Here is a 23,633-nt window from a genome sequence, read left to right on the forward strand (position 1 = left end):
CATTGCCAACGACCATGCTGAGTATGTGTTAAAACCAAAATAATCACTATTTTTGCTTGCAGTGTTGAAATTAACACGCAGTCGTGCAGGCAGAGTCTGAATTATCAAATAGGGCACTGTAAGTGGTGCGAAATTTTGGAGTCTTTATCCATTAAGTCTATGGGTGTTGTGGAGGAGCCACAAAGATATCTGCATTATCGGTTGGCAGCATTACTTCACTCTGTTATGTAACTTTGAATGCATAAGTGTCGATATTCCTGATTATGCTTGCTTGCTGGATCTGAATGGCTTTTGTGCAAGGACACTCATCATGGGATGCTGTCTCAAATATATTAAATAGCTTTTTATTTGTGAGGTTCTGAAAACATTTTGAAGGTGGCAATTCGAGGATATATGAGGCTTATTATTTGCATACGGCAAACTTAAAAGTAAAAATAAGTTAAAATATATTCAAAGAGAGTAGGATGACGCTTACAAATTCACACAATACCTACACTGGATGATATGCTGCAAACGTTGGCACTCATAGACACTAGTACCACACTTCTATCTGAAATTTTATATGAAACTTCATGCCCGTAATTTAGTTCATGACCATTAACATTGCCATCAGCATGCTTTGTCTGCAAGTACTACTCAGGGTCTGAATCGCATACCAGGCTCTGGGCACGCTTGATCACATGAGGTTCAACGTCGCGTCCTGTGATCTTGTTCAACGGGATGATGGTCACACGGCGCTTTAGCCTACCATTCTTCAGCAGCAGCTTGCCAGTTTCCTCGTTGTCGACCACAATGTTGAAGAGCTGCACCGCATGTGAAATTGCAGTTTAAGCCTTCATTTAATGAAACTGATGGTACCGAAAAACGATTTCATTGAACAGAAACTTGTTAAATCAGAAACACTTAAGGCCAACTTGCGTCCAAAACTGTATGGCCTTCCGCATGCATTCGGACGTGTGTAAAACTGCACATGTCACACACAGGTGCTTAAATTTTGGTTTATACTGGCTCCACACGAGCAGCGTAAATTGAAATTTGTGCACCTGTATGCAACATGTGCAGTTTTCTGAACTCCACACTCATGTGGAAGACTGTGCGATTGAGCATAAGTTAGCCCTAAAGGTACCACATGCAAATAAGATTACATAAATTCCACAGCAAAAAAAAATATGCAATTTTCGCGCTCATGGAGAAACAGGAGCTGCAGTTAAAGTCTACAATGAAAAGGAAATGTTTTTCAACTCAGCTACAAGAGGGCAGCTGGCACCACCTAGTAAAACTGATGCTAAGATTGCAAAGCAAACACTCTGCAACAAGCAGTTTCGAAGGGGAAAAGAGAAGCGGGAAGCACAGCTAGGCGTGGCGTCTGGCTCGGCGTCTGGCTCGACTAGTGAGCTCGGCTAGTGAGCTCAGTGCCAACACGATCACTCGATGCCACAGGATGAAAAACGAGTGCAGGCGAAGCTTCCCCGTTGCCTTTTACCTGGTATTTTTGAAATCGAGATTTCGAAGTATCCTGAGGGTTCGGCACAAATACTCTTCGAGCTAAGGGGTGAAGACACACAGTGGTTGACATCGTGGCAGGAAAAAAATTTCTACGTAACTAATACCTCAGGATATGCGAGTTCGAGTTAACGCGCTTTTACTGTAATGAGCGTTCATTTCATTTGAGCCTCCATTGGAGCTTTCGAGCACAGCCAAAGTAACTGAAGAGATGAATTAAAAATTAACTTCAATGGACTTGAACTTGAGCTAGTTGTTCTTGGTCTTGGTCGGCAGGCACGTTGAGCACAATATGCTGACACAAAAAAGACAAATAAGACAATATGGGCACTTGCATTAAATACCTCTGTCTTTGGTATTTGCAACACAGACGACAAGAGAAGTACTCGTGTTGTCCCTATTGTCTCTCCTCTATGTCTGTGCAATTTGCACTCAACATATCTGTCAGAAAGCCGTCTGCAACAATTCCAAATTCTTCAAATCAGAGTCCCAAATAACGCAAAGTTGAGTAGGATTCAAATGGAGTCAATTTCAATCGGCATGCAGTCAGCTTGTCCATTTCACTTATGTGGTAAAGAGGAATGCGGCCACACACCTTGCCTCCGGCAGCCATCTCGAGAGCGCGCGTAGCACGTTGGTCCTTGACTGTGAAAAGGTCACAGACGAGACCATAGACTTTCCGCCGGTCAAAGTTGCGCACAGGGTCTGTGTAATTGAACGACAGGTGCTGGTTCCTGCAAAAAGCAATATTTAAATTGTGGCGTTTAATATCCCAAAACCTGCCCTGTGGGTTATGAGGGACGTTGTAGTGGAAGGCCTTGGACAAATTTAGCCCACCTGGACGTTTTTTTATCGTGAACGCAATGCATGGCACATGAGCGTCGGCTGACGCTCATGCTGAATGGTACCTGAGCTATCGCAGCGCCGAGAGTTCCCTCTAGAACCGCATTTTAGTGGATGAAATGCATTATTCTTCATAAATTTTCATCGGTGTGTCTTATACAATGATGCAACTTGTGCATAAAACCATGTGTGCTGATGTGACCAATATCTGATTTTTTTTTTTTCATGAGTATAAAGAATCGTGTGTGGCAGCATTTTTAAAGAAATTGAATCTTACTTTAACAGTAGAGTGACTGTAAGGACAGACAGACGTCAGCTCCTAGGGCTTGCCCCATAGGCAGCACGGCAAAAGTAGTAAAAGCCACTAACGTGGCTTCCATGGTACAGGTGCCTCCAAGATTGAGTCACACATACTAGTTTGCTGTTATAGTTTAGTTTTTCTTAAACAAAACGTAAAACCCATGGCACTGACACAATAAATAAGAAAAATTCTCATTTTTTCATTGTTACATTGTGACACCCAACATCTACACCTAAAAACAATAACACTTGCTTATTATCAACATCAGTCACGGCTACATTGTGACACCCTACATCTACCCATTAAAAAATTATCACACCGCTTTGTTTATCATCGTCATACACCCTACATTTACCCATAAAAAAATTTATAACACCACTTGTTTATCATCATCGTCACCATCATCATCAGTAGCGGCAGTCCAGCAGTAGCCACAATGTTTCGGGCTTCCGGTCGCCATTTCGCTTTTGTATGCGTGGGTTCAGGCATGATGCAATCATTGTTTGTATGTTTGTCTCGAGCACGCAGCACCACAGGGGCAACGCCAGCAACGTGCTTCAAGATGCTTACAACATTGCGCAAAGGTTATTCAGAGGCCAACAACGGTTACCCAGAGATGCGGCTGGCTGAAGTGGCTGAACCTTTTAATAGTGCGCCGGAGGACGAGGCCTTGAATGGCTTCGAGTAAAGTGCAACAAATGCGTTCTTTTTTTTTGTGTGTGTGCTTAAGAGGAACGCTGGTTGAAGTGTTACTCTGCCCGAATTTGTAGATTGCAAAAATTTTATTCATGGGAATTTAATGCCTTAAAAATGCGCACATACAGCATACAGCTACGAGTTAACAAGCGTGCATGACAACGTTTCGCCATGCCGACCGAATCAAAGTAGGTATGCTTTTTTGCGGGAAACTCTGTGCCTGCAGACTCTGCGTCTATGCATTGCTGCTTCACTTTTCCACTGCGTACTGCCCATGTCTTTGAAGGTAAAATAAAAGGAAGCGAGATGGCTGACCTGGCTTCAAAGATGTCAATGTTCTGTCGCAAACCATGAATCTCCCGCTGCAGCTGCTGCTTCTGGCTCAGGAGGTTTTCCTCACGTCCTTCTTCGTAGTTCAGCTTGCTCAACTGGGCCTACATAAACAGAACCAAACAAATCTGCATAATGTCGAAAACTTTGCAAACAAGCAAACAAACAAAACCAAGCAATATGTTTAAAAACTGTCGGAACTATTCACTCCAAGAGTTTTAACTGACAGAAGAGAGTAATGACTGGTAACAACTGCCTAAATACGAGGGGTTACAAGTTTTCGCTATTTGATTTGAAAATTCTCGACAGTCGAGCACTTCTACAACGAACACCTCTACATTGAAATGACCTGTCTAACGCAGGAAAAATTCTGTCCCAGTTCTATTGTAAGCTGTACAGTGCGGGGCTTTTACAATGAAGTGACTTGTATAACGAATATAACAAGAGTCGATGCTTGCCGTGACTCTTCCAATTTAAGAATCTTTGACGGGCAGCAAAGCACGACAAACCTGACAATGAAAAGGCGCCTACTCTTCTGCTCTTTACCGTCGGGACCGACCACGATCGCACAATAGATAACACTGCCAACCTTCTCAAAAATCAAGAGTGTGGCTTATACATGGGTAATTTTTGAATATATCTTGTGGGGGGATTTCTTTTTCAGAGTTCTGTGTGTGGCGTTTACACGGGTGCAGCCATTACATAACTATACAGTCGAACCCACTTTTAACCGATATATTGTTAAAACCAGTATCATTATAACAATGAGAAGCTGCTGCACCATCAACTTTTGCATGTTTTCCATGGTGTAATAACCCACTTACTACAATGCCCCAATGTCGCATTATCAGTTATAACAACGAAGTCTGGCTGCTCGGTAGTAAAAAAGCCAAAAGGTAGTAAAATGCGAAATCCTTGAAAAGAAAAAAAGAAAATGAGAAATTCTAGTCGCTGAATAATGGCCTGCTGCCCTAACAGCAGCCTCGCACTCATTTCTCCGCGCAACTCTCTCCTTCCTTTCCACCCCTCCGAACACAAATGGCCTGCGCCCATAGCTCAACGCCGCGCCACCCTCTGAACCTTGAATGGACCGCGCCAACTGTGCTGCTCCCAGATTGCTCGGTGGCTACGCATTTCTGCAAACAGCTTAATCGCTCGTGTTCGCGTGTGTTGGTTGCTTTGAAATCGTTGCAAGCCATGTGGTTTCTCAGCCTCGTTTGACTTGCCACCGAAACGGAAGATGGCTGATCCGCCCGCTGATCATCGGCAATGCACGACGTTGCGGTAAAAACAAAGCGAACGTCTATAGATTTGGAAGTTAAGCGCTTCCCACCGATGAGGCAATCGTTGTGAATGTGCTTGCATCAGATAGCGACGGCGACGACGGCAGCGATGACACGGTAGGGCAGGCTGCCTCAACGTTGTCCTCACACTAGGCCCGGTGGATATGCCCCTCAGGGCTTTGTTTTCGCAAGGAACCTTCCACTACACTATGTGGAGCACCTGAATGCCTTGAAGAAGGATGTGAGCAAGCTTCGCGTAAGGAATGCAAGGCTGACAGACATAGGGTTTCCTCGTGCAAGCCAGTGAGAAGTACGTGGCGTGATGCTTGTAGAGATCTCACTTCAGCGTAATTATTCTGGATTTTTCAAACCGACAGGCTGCTGCAACTACCTTCTCACATACTTTAAAAGGCCCCCTTTGAGACCACCAAACCGATGCCTTGGCGGAGCTTGCATATCACTTGCCACCCGTGACCCCTTTTTGCAGTTGTTATAGCAGTGCCATTCTATAACGCCGACAGCCGCAGCTCGTTACACACGATCGGAGCGCCCACGAAGCAGTTAAACGAGTAAACACAATCAGCAGCCAGATGGAGGAAGGTGGTAGGCAGGGGCACTGGCCTCCCCCTGCCATTACAATTTTCTCACAACAGCTCTGGCATCCCCCTATTTTGATCTTTTCATGCTACCTGGTTATAACAATTTTCAGTTATAAAGATGAAATTTTAGTGGCACTTGAACATTGTTATAAGTGGGTTCGACTGAATACGGTATGTGTAAATCCAGGCTCTTTCCTGACTGGTGCCATGGAACACGTTAGTCGTGTATCCCCACCATATTGACAAGCTTCTGGCAAAGCTAGAGGCAATGGGACTCTTGACCTTACTCACTAAATAACAGCATAGCACCCAATATTAACTCAAAGCAAACCTGCTCCTGAGGCAATCACGTCCATAATTGCCGTGTGCCAATATAGTGGGAAAATTTTCTGTCATGCTAGTATAAAATCAAGCTGCCATCATACCCTTATCGCATTGAGCTCTTTCTCAATGCCATGATTGGCAGCCTCGTCCTTCTGGTAGCTGGCCTCGGTCTTTTTGCACTCGGCCTGCTTCTTCTTGGCCTCTTCCTGCGAGTGCTTGAGCCGCATCTCCGTCTGGCGGCTCTCCGTCTCAGCCTCCGCAATGTCACTCTTGGCCGCTGCATGGTGAGGATGACAACACACAAAAAGTAAGCAATGCAAGCTTGTACTCCTTTCCATTTGTATGGCCGGAGAAACAGCACTTTAAAACAAGGGAAGAGGACACTACTCGTGTCATCTGCCATTGCCGTTTTTTCGCCCAAGTATGTATGTACCAACCAGCCTAAATTTAGTGCTCTGTTGGCCAACAACAGATTTACAATTATTGGTCGTTGGAGCATGCAATACTTTTCTTGAAGCAAATTTAGTGGCAAGCAAATTGTCGATGTGGAAGTTGATGAACGAGTTATAGAAACTGGCATAGGTGAACGGGTGACCAAGGATTCAGATGCCACATAGCGTCATGAATATTGCTACTGTGAATCGCATCATTACTCGTGGTAGTGCGATTTGTTGACTTCTCAACAGTGTTGGTAAGTTTCTTTAGACAGTCACCAGAAAAAAAGTCGCTAAGTGATGATAATGACTTCAGTAACGTCCAACTTTCGGCAGATTGGTTCCCCATCATCATACAGATTGTGGTGAATGCTTGCAAACTAAACCACATGCTGTTTTCTCCGAGATTGCTGTCACATCCGTTAACATCATAGAAGCAACAAGCTGCCGATGCCGGCGATGTTAAGCCATGCATACAACTGATGCTATGTTTCTGCACAGCCCAGCTAAAGAAATAAAACTGCCCTTTTAAACAAAATGTTTTAAACAAATGTTTAATACCATGAGCGTACTACAAGTAAGGCTGGCTTTGAGCGCCATCTCCTGGCGACTCCATTAACTACAAGAACCACTGGTTAAATGAGAAAGCAAACAATGTTGCAGGAATCTAGTAAAAGAGGCATTGGTATAAGGTGTATGCATAGCTGCCCAACCTGTGAACTTTAAGTTAAATAAAAATCCTCAGTACATGACAAATGGGAAGTGGGGAGAGGGCAATAGCACGTTTAGCCTGTGCACAAACATTTTGTCAGATATACATACACACTTTACAAGCAATGATTATTTTTTGACTCGGCACACAATTAGCCACGATCTTGAAAGAGCAGAGGCTGAGTTTTAGATCACAGTGACTTTTCAACAATTTCGTTGCTGCCGATTTCACCTACTTCAGAAACTTGGATAAATGAGAAACAGCGCACACACGAGTACTTATGTGGACATAGACAAAAGCGACAGAAGGCGCATCAACAAGCCCGAGTTTCCACTCTACAGGAAATCGCCTGGATAAGCTTGTTCGAAGCAAGTACCCCTCTAGTGTATTGCGTCTTATGCTGCCACAAAACAGTGGCACTGGTAGCGTCATAATTTCTTTCCTGCATGCATTTTGTTGCAATCTAGCAGCACCCCAGCCTTCAACACCTTTAAAGCTTTTTTTTTTGCAGACAGGATGTATTTTTCGTGGAACAACGCAACATTTATAAAATCGCAGAACAAGCCCAAGTTCATGAACTTTATGAAAAATTCGGGAGTCGGTAGGTATGTGGCACTCAAGAGGCTAGCAGTCTGGAACAGCGCAGTGCAAGCTGCCTCGGCAGTATGCCGAAAAATGTAAAATATGATATCCTTCTGTTCACCACTGCAGCCGACACACGCAACGTCACGTACCCCTCAACTGCTCGGCAAGAGTGGCCTCCTCTCCCTCGGCGTTGCTCGCGAGGCCAGCGCTGACCGCCTGGAAATGCTTGTGAGCCGCGGCCATGGCCTCGGCGTCCTTCTCGCTCTCCTCGGCCAGCTCAACGAGCGTCGCCTGCAACTTCTCCACCTGTTTCTCCTTGCTCGCTATGGCGGTCTTGTCCTGGTGGTAAAGAAGCAGAGCTTTTGTTTGAGCTGGTTGACCAGACATTCTGGTGTAAGTATCAACTCGTGAAAAAAGAACAGCTGAAGTAGCACACATCAATGGGACGGGCACCAACTACCAGCCGATTTTATTCTTTGAGGGAGACAAGCATTTTAGCCACAATCACTATCAATAATACAGCATGCGCATTAATATTGCCAGCAAAACAGCAAATACAATAGTATGCTCCTGTTCTTCAGGCAATAAAATTGGTTGGTAGTCAGCGCCTGTCCTGCCGACACGTGTTTCTTCGTCTTCATATCTTCTTTCACCATAATACTTTTGCCGGTCAGTACAGTACTCCAGAAACTGCACAGCTAACGCAGCAAACAGCTGTCCGTTGACTTCCTTTCAACTTGACACTGTTTCTTACACTTGGTTCATTAACAGTGAACAGCTTTATTTCGGAAGAAGCTGCAGAGCTCAACGTCGTGAAGATTCACCAGCACCATCCACACATTCGAAGCAGGCAAAAAAAAATTTTTTCTGCAAGCTTACCGACAGAAATCTTTCTGGGAGGTCATTATAGAACTTCGTGGAAAGCTTCAGATTAATTTTGGCTCACGGGGTTTTTTAATGTGCACGCAATGCACGGAACATGAATGTTTTTGTATTCTGCCTCTATCGGAATGCAGCTGCTGCAGCTGGGAATTGAATCCACGACCTTACACTCACCACCACAACACTATAGTCGCGCGCCACCATTTTCACAAGTTACTCGGCAAAGACTGTACTTGTGCTCTCTTTGCTTGGAAGCATGTAGCTTGTTTACTCAACTCTGGCTTGTCGTTTACAAAGAATACAATAACATTATTCATGTTCTTTTTAACTTTTGACCACTGTAATTACCATTCAACAGTTGTACACTCATTTAATGCTCCCATTACACTATATCTAACTCACAATAACATAACTTCTTGACATTTTGACATTTTTCATCATCTCTCCGGTCTTTCCCATCGCTTATTCACCAGTGGCACAGAATTATATTGTTACATCGTCGTGCAGTTCGTGTTTTCCTATTCCACTTGGCAGGTGCACACAAAATTTACACCTGCACCGGTTGCAATAAACACACGGGCAGACTTAGAGTACCAAACCGAGACAGCGTACCTCGTCAAGGCTCTTCTGGAGGCTCGTGCGCGTCTTGTGCTCCTCCTTGATGCGCCCCTTGCTGAACTGCAGGTCCGAGTTGGCCTTGGTCTCCTCCAGCTGGCACTCCTTCAGGCGACGCTCCAGTGACTCCAGCTTGTCACCTGTCTCCTGTGAATCAGCGTGCGGTCCGCAATGTCACAACCCCAACAACCCGACTGACACCAGCCAATTGGCGCCACTGCGAGACAACAACCATTGCAGTCCCTTTTCCAATTACGGCTGCTGCTTTTTAGTCGGCAATGCTGTTGAGACTATGCAAGGTAGTGCAGTCATAGAAGTCTTGGTCCGTGTTTTTCGCAGTGCCATTGTTTCTGGTTTGCGACACTTTCTGTGGCACAACCATAGTTAAACCTCATTATAATGATGTGTGTTCATACGCAATTTCAATACAAAAAAATTTCGCTGCCACCGCAAAGGAATACCGAGGCAATAACACTGGAAGCTCCAGCAGACACTGATGGTCAAATGGTTGATTTACATACGACTGCTTGCAAACGCACCTTTTAAATCACGCGCAGCGTGACAGAGAGCGGATACAGAAGTGGAGCAGCGTCTTCGCTGATAGCAGTGAATTCAGCTAATTGCAAAATCATGCGGCGCAAACGGCCCGATTTCAGGGGTCACAACTGACGACCGTAGTGTCAGCACAGCATATCACACATTTGTACAGTCGAACCTCGATATATCGAACAGCGCGGTGATCGCAAAATAGTTCGATATAGCCAGAATTCGATATATAAAATCACGTAGAAAACGCGTCAAAAACTAGCGCAAATCAATCAATGAACCAATCGTGGCGCAATAGATACTCACATGAAGCTTCAAACAAAGTATTTATTTAGTTCGCTGAAAGTACTGAAGCAGCGTAGCCGGCTTCATATTGGCAACCGCGTGCTTGACCACGGCGTCCTCAACATAGTCCAAACGGTCCACAATAGACAGTCCAGTGCCTTCTATTGCGCCGCAGTAGCGGCGTACAACGGCCAAAGCAGCTACAGCCTCAGTTGCAGTCGGGAGCGGGGCAACATCAGCGCTTGCTGGATCAGCCTCGGCAGCGTCTTCGTTTGGCCGCTCAGCAGTCACTTCTGCCGCGATCTCCACGTCTGTTAACTCCGCCACTGTTCCGGTGCAGTCGTCACCGCCAACGAAGTCCGCAATGCACATGATGTGTGGCTCAGCACCGACAAAGCGCTCCAACTGGCTCCACGGCCGCCTCGATCACGCGCGCACGGCGGGGGCAAGCCTCGCCGTGCGCGCGTGATCGAGGCGGCTTGCCCCGCCGTGCGCGCATAGGTGCGCGCGTGATCGCGGCGGCCGTGCTGGCTCCAAGCCGCCGCGTGTGTACGCCGCTACGTTCAAATGGCGCCCTCGGCGCAACCGATGTGGGCAGCTGTCGTACGCAGCAGTCTGGAACGCCGATCGCGCCGCCGCTATCTTCGAGGTGTTGCGGGAAAGCTCGCCTCATGTCAACAGAGCGCACTTGGTCTGGGGCGGCGGAGTTCGATATACCCATTTTACATCCGGCCCCGTTCGAAATAAAGAATTAAAAATGCATGCGATTTTTCATGTTATATAGAAATTGTTCGATATACGCAATAATTCGATATATCCGTGTTCGATATATCGAGGTTTGACTGTATACCGACGCATTTTATGCTGCATAGACTTCTGTATCTCAAGCGTACGTTACATCAGCGTCCAATTTGGTGTTTCTTGTTGCCAACTGTCCCTGCCTCATGTGGCAATACAGTTGAATTTCGTTAATGCGACTCCAGTTGTGTCTATTTTTCAGCTAATTTGGTTAACAGATTAAGAATCCAGTATCCCAATGTGCTGTGCAAATCAAAACTGACAAAAACCCCACTGTCAGGTGCTGTATTCATGAAAGGGGTCTATTGCTGGAAAAGCTTGGCCTCTGAGATATGCTTTCGCTACTAAGAGGGAGCCATTTCTAGGGGTGCGATTTCATTTTGCCACCACACAGTGTTGCTTGACTGCTACACAGTTCAATAGCTAGGTATACAAAAAATTAAAATACCAGTTTCTTACCATGCCAATGCACTAAAATTTTGCCAGCTTGCTGTGGGATGCGCACGATTTAATAGGCAATGCATTATTCAAGCTTGAAAATGTGCAGCGAAATTCACCATGTGCAGCGAAATTCACTTCTATAGTTTACAACTTCTAGAAAAAGTTCTTATTGTGCTGCCACCTCTCGGCTTCCGTCCAAACTATTTTTTATTATTATCATTATTTTTTGCTTTCCTTATGATGTCTGCAATGACAGTAGTTTGGGAATATTTCCACTTCACCTAGCTTACTGTCACACGCTCCTGCCCACACACTTTATAATTGGCATTCTCATGAGAGTCATGTTCAGTTAAGGGCGCCAGGAAATCTGATTTCTATCACTTCTTATCACCCAAACCAATGCCGCGAGATGCTTGCCCACGTGGCTCTCCACAAACGGATGCCACCGTAGACAAACGATACCGGCATGCCTGCATTTCTTTTCTCGAGACTCAGCTCGCGAAAACTGATTGCCCCTCGTTGGCGACGGAACGAATTAAAAATTGATTAACTTCTGGGGTTTTACATGCCAAAACCACAATCTGATTATGGGGCACGCCGTAGCTCTGGAATAATTTGGACCACCTAGGGTTCTTTAACCTGCCCCTAAATCTAAGTACACGGGTGTTTTCACATTTCGCCCCCATTGAAATGCAGCCGCCGTGGCTGAGATTCGATCCTATGACCTCGTGCTTAGCACCTCAACACCATAGCCACTAAGCAACCACGGCAAGTGGCGACGGAACGAAGGATTACTGCAAGTTTCTGACTCGTTTGTTTTTTCTGACAGGCGCAAAACCAAAGTGTTTTCTTGTGTGTGCTCACATACAAGGTTCGATTATGCTATGGGTGTACGTACTGGTTGCTCTGTTGCAAGTTAAACGAGCAGTGATTCCTCTGATGCGGACTACAAGCGCCGAACCAGAATAGTATATCTGTTTCAGCATATCTACTTCTTTTATTCTTACTATAAGTATTTATGTAAGGCCATCTGTATTCACGAATGAACAATGCATGTTTACCTATGGAATTTTGTTTTTCACTTTATGGTCACTGCAAAAACTGCAGTAAAATTCTGTTTGAGTAGGTCAGTCTGAAGATCTTAAATCTGCAATAAACAATTTGACCCTCAAAGGGTTAACAATCTCTAACATTTGATCACAGCAAAGTTTCTCGCTTGCTTCATTTTTTTTTTTCTAACAGGTGGGCGCCACTAAGGTTGCTTACAGAGGCTCACATGGCATGTCTCACTTTTGCTGTGGCTGCGCGTCTCTGGGACCGTGTTCTCTAACGATACCCGTCATTTTTCTTATTATTCTATTTTAGACTTCTGAACCTTCTTATTGGTTTGGAAGTCTGCCACACCACTGTCTTTGCTGAATAGCACCCGCAACGCAACACATGATAAATATGAAAAATGAAACTGAACGTTTCAAAATATGAGCCCCAGTTGTGTCAAACCATAAACGTAAGCTGCATAATTAATACATTTGTTAAAAGACTAATTATGGCACTTTATCGATGCATTCAACAATAAGCCATGCATAAAACTGTACAGATTAAAAAAATGTTCACTTTGTTGTTACCTAAAAATTATTTACTAGGTTTCTCTCTAAATAAGTCGCTTTCAAGAATTTAAATCAGCAATGAAAAAATTTTGCTCTCAGGGGATGTAAATTTTTTAAAAATGTGACCCTTACAGGTTAACCCTGTGACAAATTGATGACAAATGCAGACTTTTCTCTTTAAAGACCTGCATTTATGTGGCCTTCTCTTTTTCCCAAATGATATGGTTCCAGGAATGCCTATAGCGCTTTCACTGCTATTGTTGAAACAAAAAGTAGCAAAAGACATTGCATATTACTTATGCGGCAAATTACAAAGTACTGCAACCTTTGTCATAACGAGCTACTGTATAAGCCAGAATATAGGCCGATATTTCTTCCTGGAAAGAAACAGCTGAAGTCACCCTTTGTCTTATATAGTGATCTTTAGCCTATTGTGAGTTGTCTTCTAGCCAAGTCAAGGTCAGGGGTCGACCTATATTTTGGATCAACCTAATTCTGGTTTATATGGTAAGACGTCGTGGGCACTGAAGGGGTTAAAGCAGACCCACCATGGCGACTGTCATGTTAAATGACGAGATAGTGCGCATCCTGATTACAGAGAGACTAAGAACAATCGTGGAGTGAGACACCGGGAAGCACGGAGACAGTGCAGAAAAATCAGCCCCGGCGGCGCTCTTCACGAAGTGCAGAACACTCTAGGCCTTACCTCATCCTTTTTACGCTCCATCGTGGCGATGAGCTTGCTCATGTCCTTGGTCTTGGCCTGCAGCTCTTCGACCGAGGCCTTGGACTGCTGAACGGTCGCCTTCATCTTCTCCAGCTTTTCCTTCGAGGTCCGGCTGAGCTCCTGTGTATAAAATGCAGAACGGAACATTACATATGAATACAGATACGTGAATGTCACGCGAACTTAGCTATAACTATAATGAGACAGGAATGCAAGTTAGTGGTTAGCAGTGTACACCCTTAAACTAAATTGCTGGTTGTTTTGCTTGGAGCTGGGATAGAACTTGGGTACTGGACAAAACAGCAAGGACCATGGCTCATTACTTATGGCAAGGCTTATATTGTTCCCAAATTTAAAGAAAACTGCTAGTGGCAAGTGTTCAACTTGACTACCATGGGCAGCTGCTGTTCACTTAGATTACAAATATGGTCCCGACCTTTCTGTATGAGAAATCTGAAAGCCAGAAAAGATGCAATAACTAACGATGTGTGGTGGCGCCACCATGAATTTCTCGATGATGATAGCATGCTGTTCATTTTGATTTCAGCTTTGCTAGCTGTTAAGCATCGACAGAAGGAGGGATTCACTCTTATGCATACTTTCGTGTAGGCTCTATGCAATTTTCCACTAAAATTGGAGGACGCTTAAGCTTTGCCTTCAAGAGTGGAACACGATAGCGTTATCGCACCCCGTTCGCACCGCCTACTCAAACGCGCTACGCCAGCCAAACGTCGCGATCGGCACAGATAGCAGGGCCCCGACACGCCATGAAGGCGGACGCAATCATGGGGCGAGTGGCACGCCACGTGTCGGGGCAGCGCCGTACATTGCGAGGAGGGGGTCTTCTGTGTTTGCCACAAGTTGGCTCTGCGTGTGCGCAGAAGAAATGTAGCGGAAACGTACTTCGCTACTCGTGAAAGTGCGACTTCTGTAAGTTACATGGTCATAATTACCGATATACACCGCAGTACAACTTTCTACGGCACGTTTCTAAGGCAACACCGCATTCACTAGAGGCGATTTTGTCCCGTTTTGAAGGAACGAACTCGTGGCTGAGTGGTAGCATCTCCGTCTGACACTCCGGAGACCCTGGTTCGATTCCCACCAGCCCATCTTGCAAGATGTTTTTTATTTATGAAGTGCCTTCTGGGATTTATCGCTCACGGCCAACGCCGCTGACGCCGACGCCGACGACACCGGCTTTTCTGCGACACGAGCTCCTTAACGCTCTCGCGTTAAAATGCCATTTTGGCACAGGATGGCGCAAAGGCCCACTCTCGGCACAGTTTGGCACAGCTGTTCCACCACTTATGCAATGTAAAATTAAGCAGCTTCATGCAAAAGGAAACTATGGTGGTTTAAAGAACACCGATATTGTAGGCTAATAATGTGATTCACATGCAAGTAAGTACAACAATACACAACAATTTGCAAGCACGAATGCTTGTTCACATAGAAGCAGGAATAAAAATAAACACAGAACAAGCAGCCAGGAATGCGTGTGTAGTCAGGGTTAGGTAATTTACAGTAGACACTGACCTCAGTCTGGACATACTGCCACGCGACATACAACTTTGTCAGGTGATCCAGCTCTCGCGACACCTTGGTGTAGTCCAGGTATGCCTGCCTCTCCTCCTTCAGCTTGTTCAGCGTAGGCGTGATCTCTTCATTCAGCACCTGAAATGGCCTCACACAAATTAGACGTGTGGTGCAACACGAAACTTCAAAGAGGCATCAAAACACATTCCTTCGAAACTGAGGTTATCCTGAAATCTGCAAACTTCCCTGTCCTCTGAGATGCTAGTCTAGACACTGTCAAATTCAGCATCTTGACAGCTCTGATCAGCCCACAGTGCTGTTGCGGCCTCCCTGATTGGCTCAAAACACCAGCATGGTCACTGCAAGCATGCTGGCTCATACAGTTACCACAAATGAAAGATCAGCACCCGTGACTGGCTAATGATCTAGTGTTTGTAGCACTTGGAACTGGAGGCCATTAATAGAACTGCAACAAAAATGCCAGGCTGTTCATGCTTTCCAATTATAGGCTAACAGCTGTTAGAGAATAGTAGAGAGAAAAGCTTTTGCACCACCTAAAATGCAGCAGCTAGCCCAGAGACGACGATGATGAGACAATCTTAACTACAACGATGACATCACAATGTTGACTAAAACACCAAAGACAGCACGACAGCTAACAATTTTTTCTTTTTCAGGTGGTTTCTAAACTCCACTTCATACTTAGCAGGGAACGTTGCCGAAGCTATGCCAGTAGTGCAGTCATAAAAGTCTCTGCGCCATTCACAGCGCAGTTGGTTTTGATTTGCAATGATTTCTACACAATTATTAATTGGACATACAGTTAGGTCGGATCTCGTTATTTGTGCACCTTCGTGTTTCCAATATGTGACATACCTACTATGTTCTCGTCGTGAGCGCAAGGGGTGTGCTGCGGCAGATGCAGAAACGTGCCACTCAGCTCATTTGGTGGTAAATAGGTGCATATCTGCTATGTTTTCCACGTCACAAATCATTTTCATATTTTGCAACACAAGAGTACAAGACTTGATGTTACACCTACCTGCATGACGCGTGCCTATATCTTTCTTTCATGTGTGACGCACAACTCTGCAGTAAAATAGGTCACTCTAGCTTTCATAGCGTTGCCTGCTAGCATGAAACGAAGTATACCCAGGAAACATGATCAGGCAGCAGCAACAAATGATATGACAGCGAGGGGAAGTACTACGACTCGCACTGACAAAAGTTTGCTAGACGTTAACGAAAACTGCAATGTTGTATGAAATGGAAACACCCATTCTGCAACTCGGGAATGTAAACAGACATCACAGTTCTATGAAGCGCCATTGATAGCTAGCTGATAAAGAGCTCAAGAAAGAGTGCAAGGGTTTAGAACAGAGCATAGAAGGATCGTGGAAGACAGGCCAGAGTTGTCGACAAGCAGACCTCAAGACCAGCTAACCAGAGTAAGGGAATGACAAGGACAGAGCAACAGCATCCAAAACTAGCATACAACCAGAGCCAGTCATTGGTTCACCCCTGGCAACAAGGGCACCAGTCAGCCAACCACTAACACTATGAACCAGCAACCGTGAGCCTCTTCCAAAGATCTTAAACCAAATGAGAAATTTTCTTCTTTTGCAATTTTATTGCAAAGGACTTGGGGATTCCAGCTACGAATGGCGGTAGACTTCAAAACAACCACGGTAGTGAGCCGATAACAATTATCGCTGGCTGTCATATATTAATAGCCTTATGAACTCACGAAGTAGGTGCAAACTTAACTGCAATTCATCAAGCTGCAGCAGAGTGTGGAAATTGCTGAACTACAGAAATTTCTAAAGCCAATGATGATAGCTTGCTATTATTGTAGATATAGCTTCACATTGGTAAATTTTTTCAGGAAACAAGAAGTACGCATTAGAATCGGGTAGTTGTGGTAATTCTTAAGCTGTCTCCCTGTCTGTGCCATGACTTCTGTGTGCCCGGGGTGAACTCGGACACAATGTGAATGGCAGCAACATTACAACACATTACGCATGGTCCCTCGAGGGTTGAACATTGAAACAGTGTTCAAGAATGAACACGCCAAGCTGAAAACAGTATACTAGAGCAGCAAACAAAGGGAGCATGGTAAAGGCTGGCCTTACACTGTCCAGTTCAGCCAGCTTGGCTTCCTTCTTCTCGATGGTGCGCTGTGCCACCTGCTTCTTGCTCTCATACATACGTGTGCCAGCCGCTTCTTCAATCATGGCCAAGATCTGCAATGGAACATGTGAACATGTACTGCCATGTGCTTTCCTCTGACAGTTGCTATTTGGCAAACAAGTTCTGCAGAAATCCACAAGGCCGAAGAAGTTTCGTGAAAGGAAAAATTGTCAGCTGCTCAAAAGTATCAGGAAGCTATGTAGGTTTCTCAAAAAGAAAGCTCCAGAGTTGAAGTATTCGTCCTCGTGCGAGAAACGAATAAGGGACCAACAGCCTTCCTCGGGTGGCCGCACTACCATCGGTGTTACCCAGGAGGCTAGCAAATCACAGAGCGAGGCTGAATTAATCAATTCTAAACACAAGAACATTGAATATAGCAAATCAGTTCTGCAGAAATCCACACAGAAACCTGTATTGGATTATTTCTTAAAAAACCCTACAGGTGTCCTTCGTAGCTTTATGCTACTATTGGCTGGATGACATTGTTTCCTTTCAATTACTATTTGAGTCAGTTTCTGACAAGATTCCTTCAGTTTTTTGGAGTGACAATCCACGCATAAATAAGTGACAATACACTGTAGAACACTGTCCAGTTTATAAAAGGAATGCTGCATTGCTCAAATTTAACTCTGAAGGACACGACAAGAGTAGGGATCGCATTGTGTCTAAAGCATTAGAAGTGTGCTTTCAATCAAGTGGCATTCACAAAAGGCTAAATTTCAAAGCTGAGAAACATATTCTTCATCATCATCATCGGCAGCCTATTATGCCCACTGCAGTATGAAGACCTCTCCCAGCTATCTCCAATTAGTACCATTGTCTTGCACTAACCGATTAAAATTTCCCGATTTCACAACCCTACCTAATTTTCTGCCATCCTTGACTGTGCTTCCCTTCCCTTGGCGCCCATTCTGTGACTCTAATAGTCCACTGGTTATCTTCCCTATGCATTACACGGCTTGCCCAGCTACACTCATTTCTCTGAACGTCAACTAGAATATCGGCGACGCCCACTTGCTCTCTGATTCCGTCTCTCTTCCTGTCCGTTAACGTTATGCCTAACATTTTTCATACCCTCGCTCGCTGCGCAGTCCTGGACTTCTTCTCAAGCCGCTTTGTTAACCTCCAAGTTTCTGCCCCATACATTAGTATTGGTAAAATGCAATACTAATTATATACTTTTCAAGCATAGCAGTATGGTGCCAGTCATCACTTTGTAATGCTTGTCATTTGCACTGCATTGCATAATGCACAGCGCATTGCAAACCATTTCTTTTTCAGCAAATTTTCTTCTCATGATCATGGTCCCTTGTGAGTAATTGGCCTAGATAAACACACTCTTGTACAAATTCTAGGGGCTGACTGCCAATCACGAATTCTTCCACTCCTGCTAGGCTGTTTAACATTACCTTTGTCTTCTGAAAATTAATTGTCAACCCAACTCTAACACTTTCTTGGCTGAAGTATTCAGCCATCTGTTGCAAACCATCTTCAGCGTTGCTGAACAGGACAATGTCACCTCCAAGCTGAGATACTTGCCATTGATCCCCATTCCTAATCCTTTCCAGTCTACTAGCTTGAATACTTCTTATAAGTATGCAGTGAACAGCATTGCAGAGATTGTGTCTTCTTGCTTGACGTCTTTCTTGACTTGTATTTTTCCAGTTTTCTACAACATATTTTGCATATTGTATTGTATACACATTGTAGAGGATAAATAAGTGGGACTTGGTGTGCCACTGTCCACTTAAGTCATTTAAACATTAAACCCGAGAAATGTTTGTCTTCATTGCCCACTTCTACTTCCTTATTGCTGCCTATGAAATGACCAGAAGAGCTGGTGTACACTAGTACACTATACATACAACCAATGCAAAAAGCACCCTTTGAAACAGCTGGCTGCCCCTATCAGAAAACTCAGGAAAGCAGATGCTCCTTGGAAAGGCACAAAGGCTTCATGTATTCGTCATGGTGTTACTATCATGTGTGGGTAAAGCTAACAAGTGGACAATCTATTCTTAGTATGAATTGGTACGCAAATTGCAACGTCTGAGAACATTCAAATCAAAAAGCACATATGTGCTATGAACACATGTCCTGAAGTGTTTCCAAAAAACAGTGAAAGAAATAACACACTATTGTGGAGAAGGAAGAGAAAATAAGCAGCCTGTGCGAGCGTTTTACCTTATTTATGAATATGAAATTTGACACAAACAACATGTTCAACTGGAGTGCATAAACACACAAAGATGTCCCAGGTTATGTTATTCCCTTGAATAATGTACAACAAATGTGCAAACTTATTGCTGCAGTACCTGCATCAAATAGGGTTGCATGCATTTATTTGATGCCCTTTCGCTCATTTTTACAACACATCCCCCAAAGCGAACAACTTTCAACCGTAGTGCTACTACTTCGTAGCTACAGCCCAGTGTAGTTGCCCTATGACATGGGCTGAGATGTTCCACTGTCTATCCAGCAGTTAGGCATCTTCAACGTTCTCCTCCGTAGGCACATCATCTGGGAGATCACGTGTAACAGAGCGATATCAATTGGGTAATGATGTGTCGTGTTTTGCGGCGCATGGGTAAGACCCAGTCCCGACGCAGGTGACCATAATTCACAAGCCAGTCCAACAAACCTCAGGTGGCTTCATGTTGAGCACTTTGGTGATACGGCCCTGCATAATGAGGAAGTGAGGGTTGTTGACGTTGAGTTGCACTGATCCAAACAAGTCCTGCACCCGGTTGCTGGTTGCCGTCACGCCATTGATGAGGTACTTGTTCCTGCCACCTACCACCACCTGCATCCACCAAACAAAGGTGTTCACAACAGGACATGACTCAACCTGCATTTTTTAATGCAACAGCACTTATTGGCACCGGATGAGCATTGCATACTATGTGAACTTGTACAAGTGAATACATTACCCTTCGAGGATCTGCCATACTTGAATAAACGTAATGTGACTAAGTATGTAATGCAAAGAATGACTGGAAACTTGGACGCAAAAGAAGGATTATAACAGCAACTAGCAATCCTTAATGCAACTGTGGTGATGAGTTATAATGAAGATTTTTTAGCATGATGTTATTCACAGTGCCAGAAATCGTTCATAACTATTTCGTTTTTCTTCAAACGGAACTTCTGTAAAAAAAGTTTGATATGGCCACCCAAAGGACCTGTGACACAAAACAGCGAAGTAAGTAGAGCAACAGTGCATTTTTACCACAAATTTTATGGCACATATCTCTACACTGATATCATCCACAGAATTTATTCCAAATGGATATGCCTCACAAACTCGTGGGCTACAATTCAGAACTTTCAATGTGTGCCATAATTAAGAACTCAGTGAAATTGTCAGAAACTAAAATTATGTTTAATTCATTGTTTAGTATTATGGCACGGGTACAAACAAACGGCAGCATCTCCATTTGCAAGGACAAAGCAACTATATCATGTTCATGAAGGCAAAAACCTACACACATGGCCAGACATGACAGCCTTATGATTTAAAATATACTACAGTCAAAGCCAGAAAATACTGAAATTTGGTGAAAAATATTAGATTGTTTGATTACTCCTCCCGTTTCCAATTTTTTAAAGGTCTGCAGACTTCGTTGAGTACAGATGCTGTGAAAAGGCACTTTGCTTTTAGATGCAGCAAGAATGATCTGTGCCACAGTCCTGGATTGATGAAATATTCACATAACAGTAACCAAAACTTTCATTGCCGGATAAGTTGATGGTGCCGCTACACAAGTAGCTCTGTATAATCGACATGTCCAGAAAAACAGCTGTAAAGTGGTTTACTGGCTGCGAACATAGAGCAGCTAACACGGCGGTCAAGCAGCAGCAAGTCTCAGCACGAGTAGCGAACCCTGTGCCCAGGGCTGGTGATAATGATTGGCCAGCGTTCGTCATATTCACTACGATTTTACATCCATCAATGAAAAGGAGTCATCCTGGCGACCTAAGAGCTCACCACGATGAGTGGGTCATAGTACATCTTAAGGCACTGCACATGGACACTATCTCATCCCCGGCAGTGCAAGTCTGAAGACAGCGTGAGTGGTTCGAAGACATAATTCACGCGAGATGTGCACTCAATGATGCAGCAAGGGCATTCATACTTGGGCAGTAGTTTCAAAGAGAGACCAGCTGCATTGGCAGGAACTGACAACCACACAAGCGCGCCAGGAAGGAAAGTGGGTGCGTCAGTATTGGCGGGGCGACTGCTCTTCTGGTGTTCCTGGTTAGATGAAGTTGGGGCCCGTGCGAGTTCGCGGCATTCCTCCGCATGTCTCGCAGCAGCAGAAATGGGAGCACACTCGGATGCATCAGGCCGGTATGGGAGAACTGTGTTGATAGTGTGCAACAGATGGTAACCGTACAGATGGTAACCAAAGAATAAGAAAAATGGCGAAAAACCAGTGGTGCTTTGTATCGCGGTGTTGTATGCGTAAGTGACAAAGGGTAGAACAAGGTCCCAATTTGTGTGGCCAGAGGCAACATACATTGGAAGCACATCGCCAAGCATATGGTTGAAGCATTCAGTGAGCCCGCTGGTTTGAGCGTGATAGGCAGTAGTTGTCCAAGGAACACGGCATCGATCAAGGATGGCCTCAATGATGTCAAACAAAAAGGCGCAGCCATAATCACTGAGCAGTGGTTGGAGTGAACCATTGGCGGAGAATAAAACTGCAAAGGAGGAACGACACGTCGGGCGCTGTAGCTGCCAGTAGGGTGACGGTTTCAGTGTATTGTGCAAAATCATCAATTGTGACGATGGCCCAGCAGTTACCAGCAGTTGTTAGGGGAAGTGGCCCATATAAATCAACACTGACATGTCCTAATGACCGCGCAGGGCAAGGTAGAGGCTGTGGAGCACATGGAAACTGGAGGGCAGATTTGCAATGTTAGAAATCGGGTCAAGAGCAAACAAACTTTCAAACATAGTTGTATATCCCTCACCAGTAATACTGCTGTCAAAGACATCGGTAAGTCTTGAAAACTCCCGAGTGCCCACACTGCAGATAAGCCTGGAAGGATGTGCAGATTTCGGAGAGCAGGCTTCGAGGTATTACCAATAACCACTGGCAACCGTCTGAGAAATAATTACATTGGTGAAGCAGGTCATAGTGAATGGCAGAATGGTGAGCTTAACAACGCAGCATGCGAGTTGTCGGATCGGAGAGAGAGTCTATTAAGGAGCCAATCCAGCGGTCCTTGCGCTGCTCGGAAGCAATGGTTCCACTGTCAATGGGCGAAATGGTAGACTGACATTCTGAGGAACAGGAAATGTTGTCAGGCAAGGGAGAGCGTGACAGGGTGTCCACGTCAGAATGTTGGTGTCCATTTCGGTACACGACGTGGATGTTAAAGCCTTGTAGCCGAAGTGCCTGGCGAGCAAGGCGGCCTGAAGGATCTTTTGAAGAGAGCCAACAAAGTGCATGATGGTCTGTGACAACATCGTATGGGCGACCATACAAATAAGGACTGAACTTAGCAATGGCCCAGAGGATGGCTAAACATTCTTTCTCTGTCACATTGTAGTTGCCCTCAGCTTTTGTCAGTGTTCGACTTGCATACACAATGACAAATTCACCGAATGCAGATTTACGTTGCGCAAGGACAGCGCTGAGGCCGACACCGCTGAAATCCATGTGCACTTCCATAGGGGCTGTGGGGTCGTAATAGCGCAAAATTGGGAGTGAAGAAGATGGTGCAGGCTCATGAAAGCGTCCTCGCACTCCGAGCAGCTTAGTCAGGGGTGATATGATGGTGGCAAAACTTCTAATGAACCATCTGAAGTAGGAAGAGAATCCAACAAAACTACGTACTAGGTACTAGTTCTTTTATCGACGTTGGTTTAAGGAATTCTGCAACGACTGGTCAGATCGGGGAGGACGCTGTCCTTGAATACGACATGACTGAGTATTGTAAGTTGTCTTGCTGAAAAGCAGCCCTTTCTTAAGTTCAGATGTAGGCCATTATTCGTTAAGCATGTCAGGACACATTTAAGCCGCTGAAGATGCACGGTGAAGCCCAGAGCAAACACAGCATCATCGAGATAGCACAGGCACGTGTGCCACTTCAAGCCACGCAAAACTGTGTCCATCATGTGCTCAGAGTGCATTACAAAGTTCAAAAGACATGTTAAATTCGTATAAGCGATCAGGCATAACAAATGCTGTCATCGGCCGGTCAACTTCTGCTACTGGCACTTGCCAATATCCCCAAGACAAATCTAATGAAGAAAAGAATTCCACACCTTGCAGACAATCAGTGGCGTCATCCATGTACAGGAAGGGATAGGCATCCTTGCAAGTGAACTTGTTAAGGTGTCGGTAGTCTATACAGAAGTCAACAGAGCCATCCCTTTTCGTA

At 44.8% G+C, this 23,633-nt stretch overlaps 1 protein-coding gene across 1 annotated transcript in view; it reads right to left on the reverse strand.

The window, feature by feature from the left end:
• SMC2 (structural maintenance of chromosomes 2) overlaps positions 1-23,633 on the reverse strand; it is a 67,009-nt gene that overhangs the window by 38,594 nt on the left and 4,782 nt on the right. Inside the window, exons 2-11 of the mRNA XM_050167942.3 lie at positions 19,882-20,043; positions 17,183-17,293; positions 15,051-15,188; positions 13,491-13,631; positions 9,105-9,254; positions 7,760-7,949; positions 5,981-6,156; positions 3,659-3,777; positions 2,099-2,237; positions 657-803 (exon numbers count right to left, since the gene is read on the reverse strand). Coding sequence (XP_050023899.2) covers positions 657-803; positions 2,099-2,237; positions 3,659-3,777; positions 5,981-6,156; positions 7,760-7,949; positions 9,105-9,254; positions 13,491-13,631; positions 15,051-15,188; positions 17,183-17,293; positions 19,882-20,043 — 1,473 coding nt within the window. The remainder of the gene's footprint in view (positions 1-656; positions 804-2,098; positions 2,238-3,658; positions 3,778-5,980; positions 6,157-7,759; positions 7,950-9,104; positions 9,255-13,490; positions 13,632-15,050; positions 15,189-17,182; positions 17,294-19,881; positions 20,044-23,633) is intronic.

The sequence above is a fragment of the Dermacentor andersoni genome, chromosome 11 (assembly GCF_023375885.2).
Source record: "Dermacentor andersoni chromosome 11, qqDerAnde1_hic_scaffold, whole genome shotgun sequence".
Taxonomy (NCBI): domain Eukaryota; kingdom Metazoa; phylum Arthropoda; class Arachnida; order Ixodida; family Ixodidae; genus Dermacentor; species Dermacentor andersoni.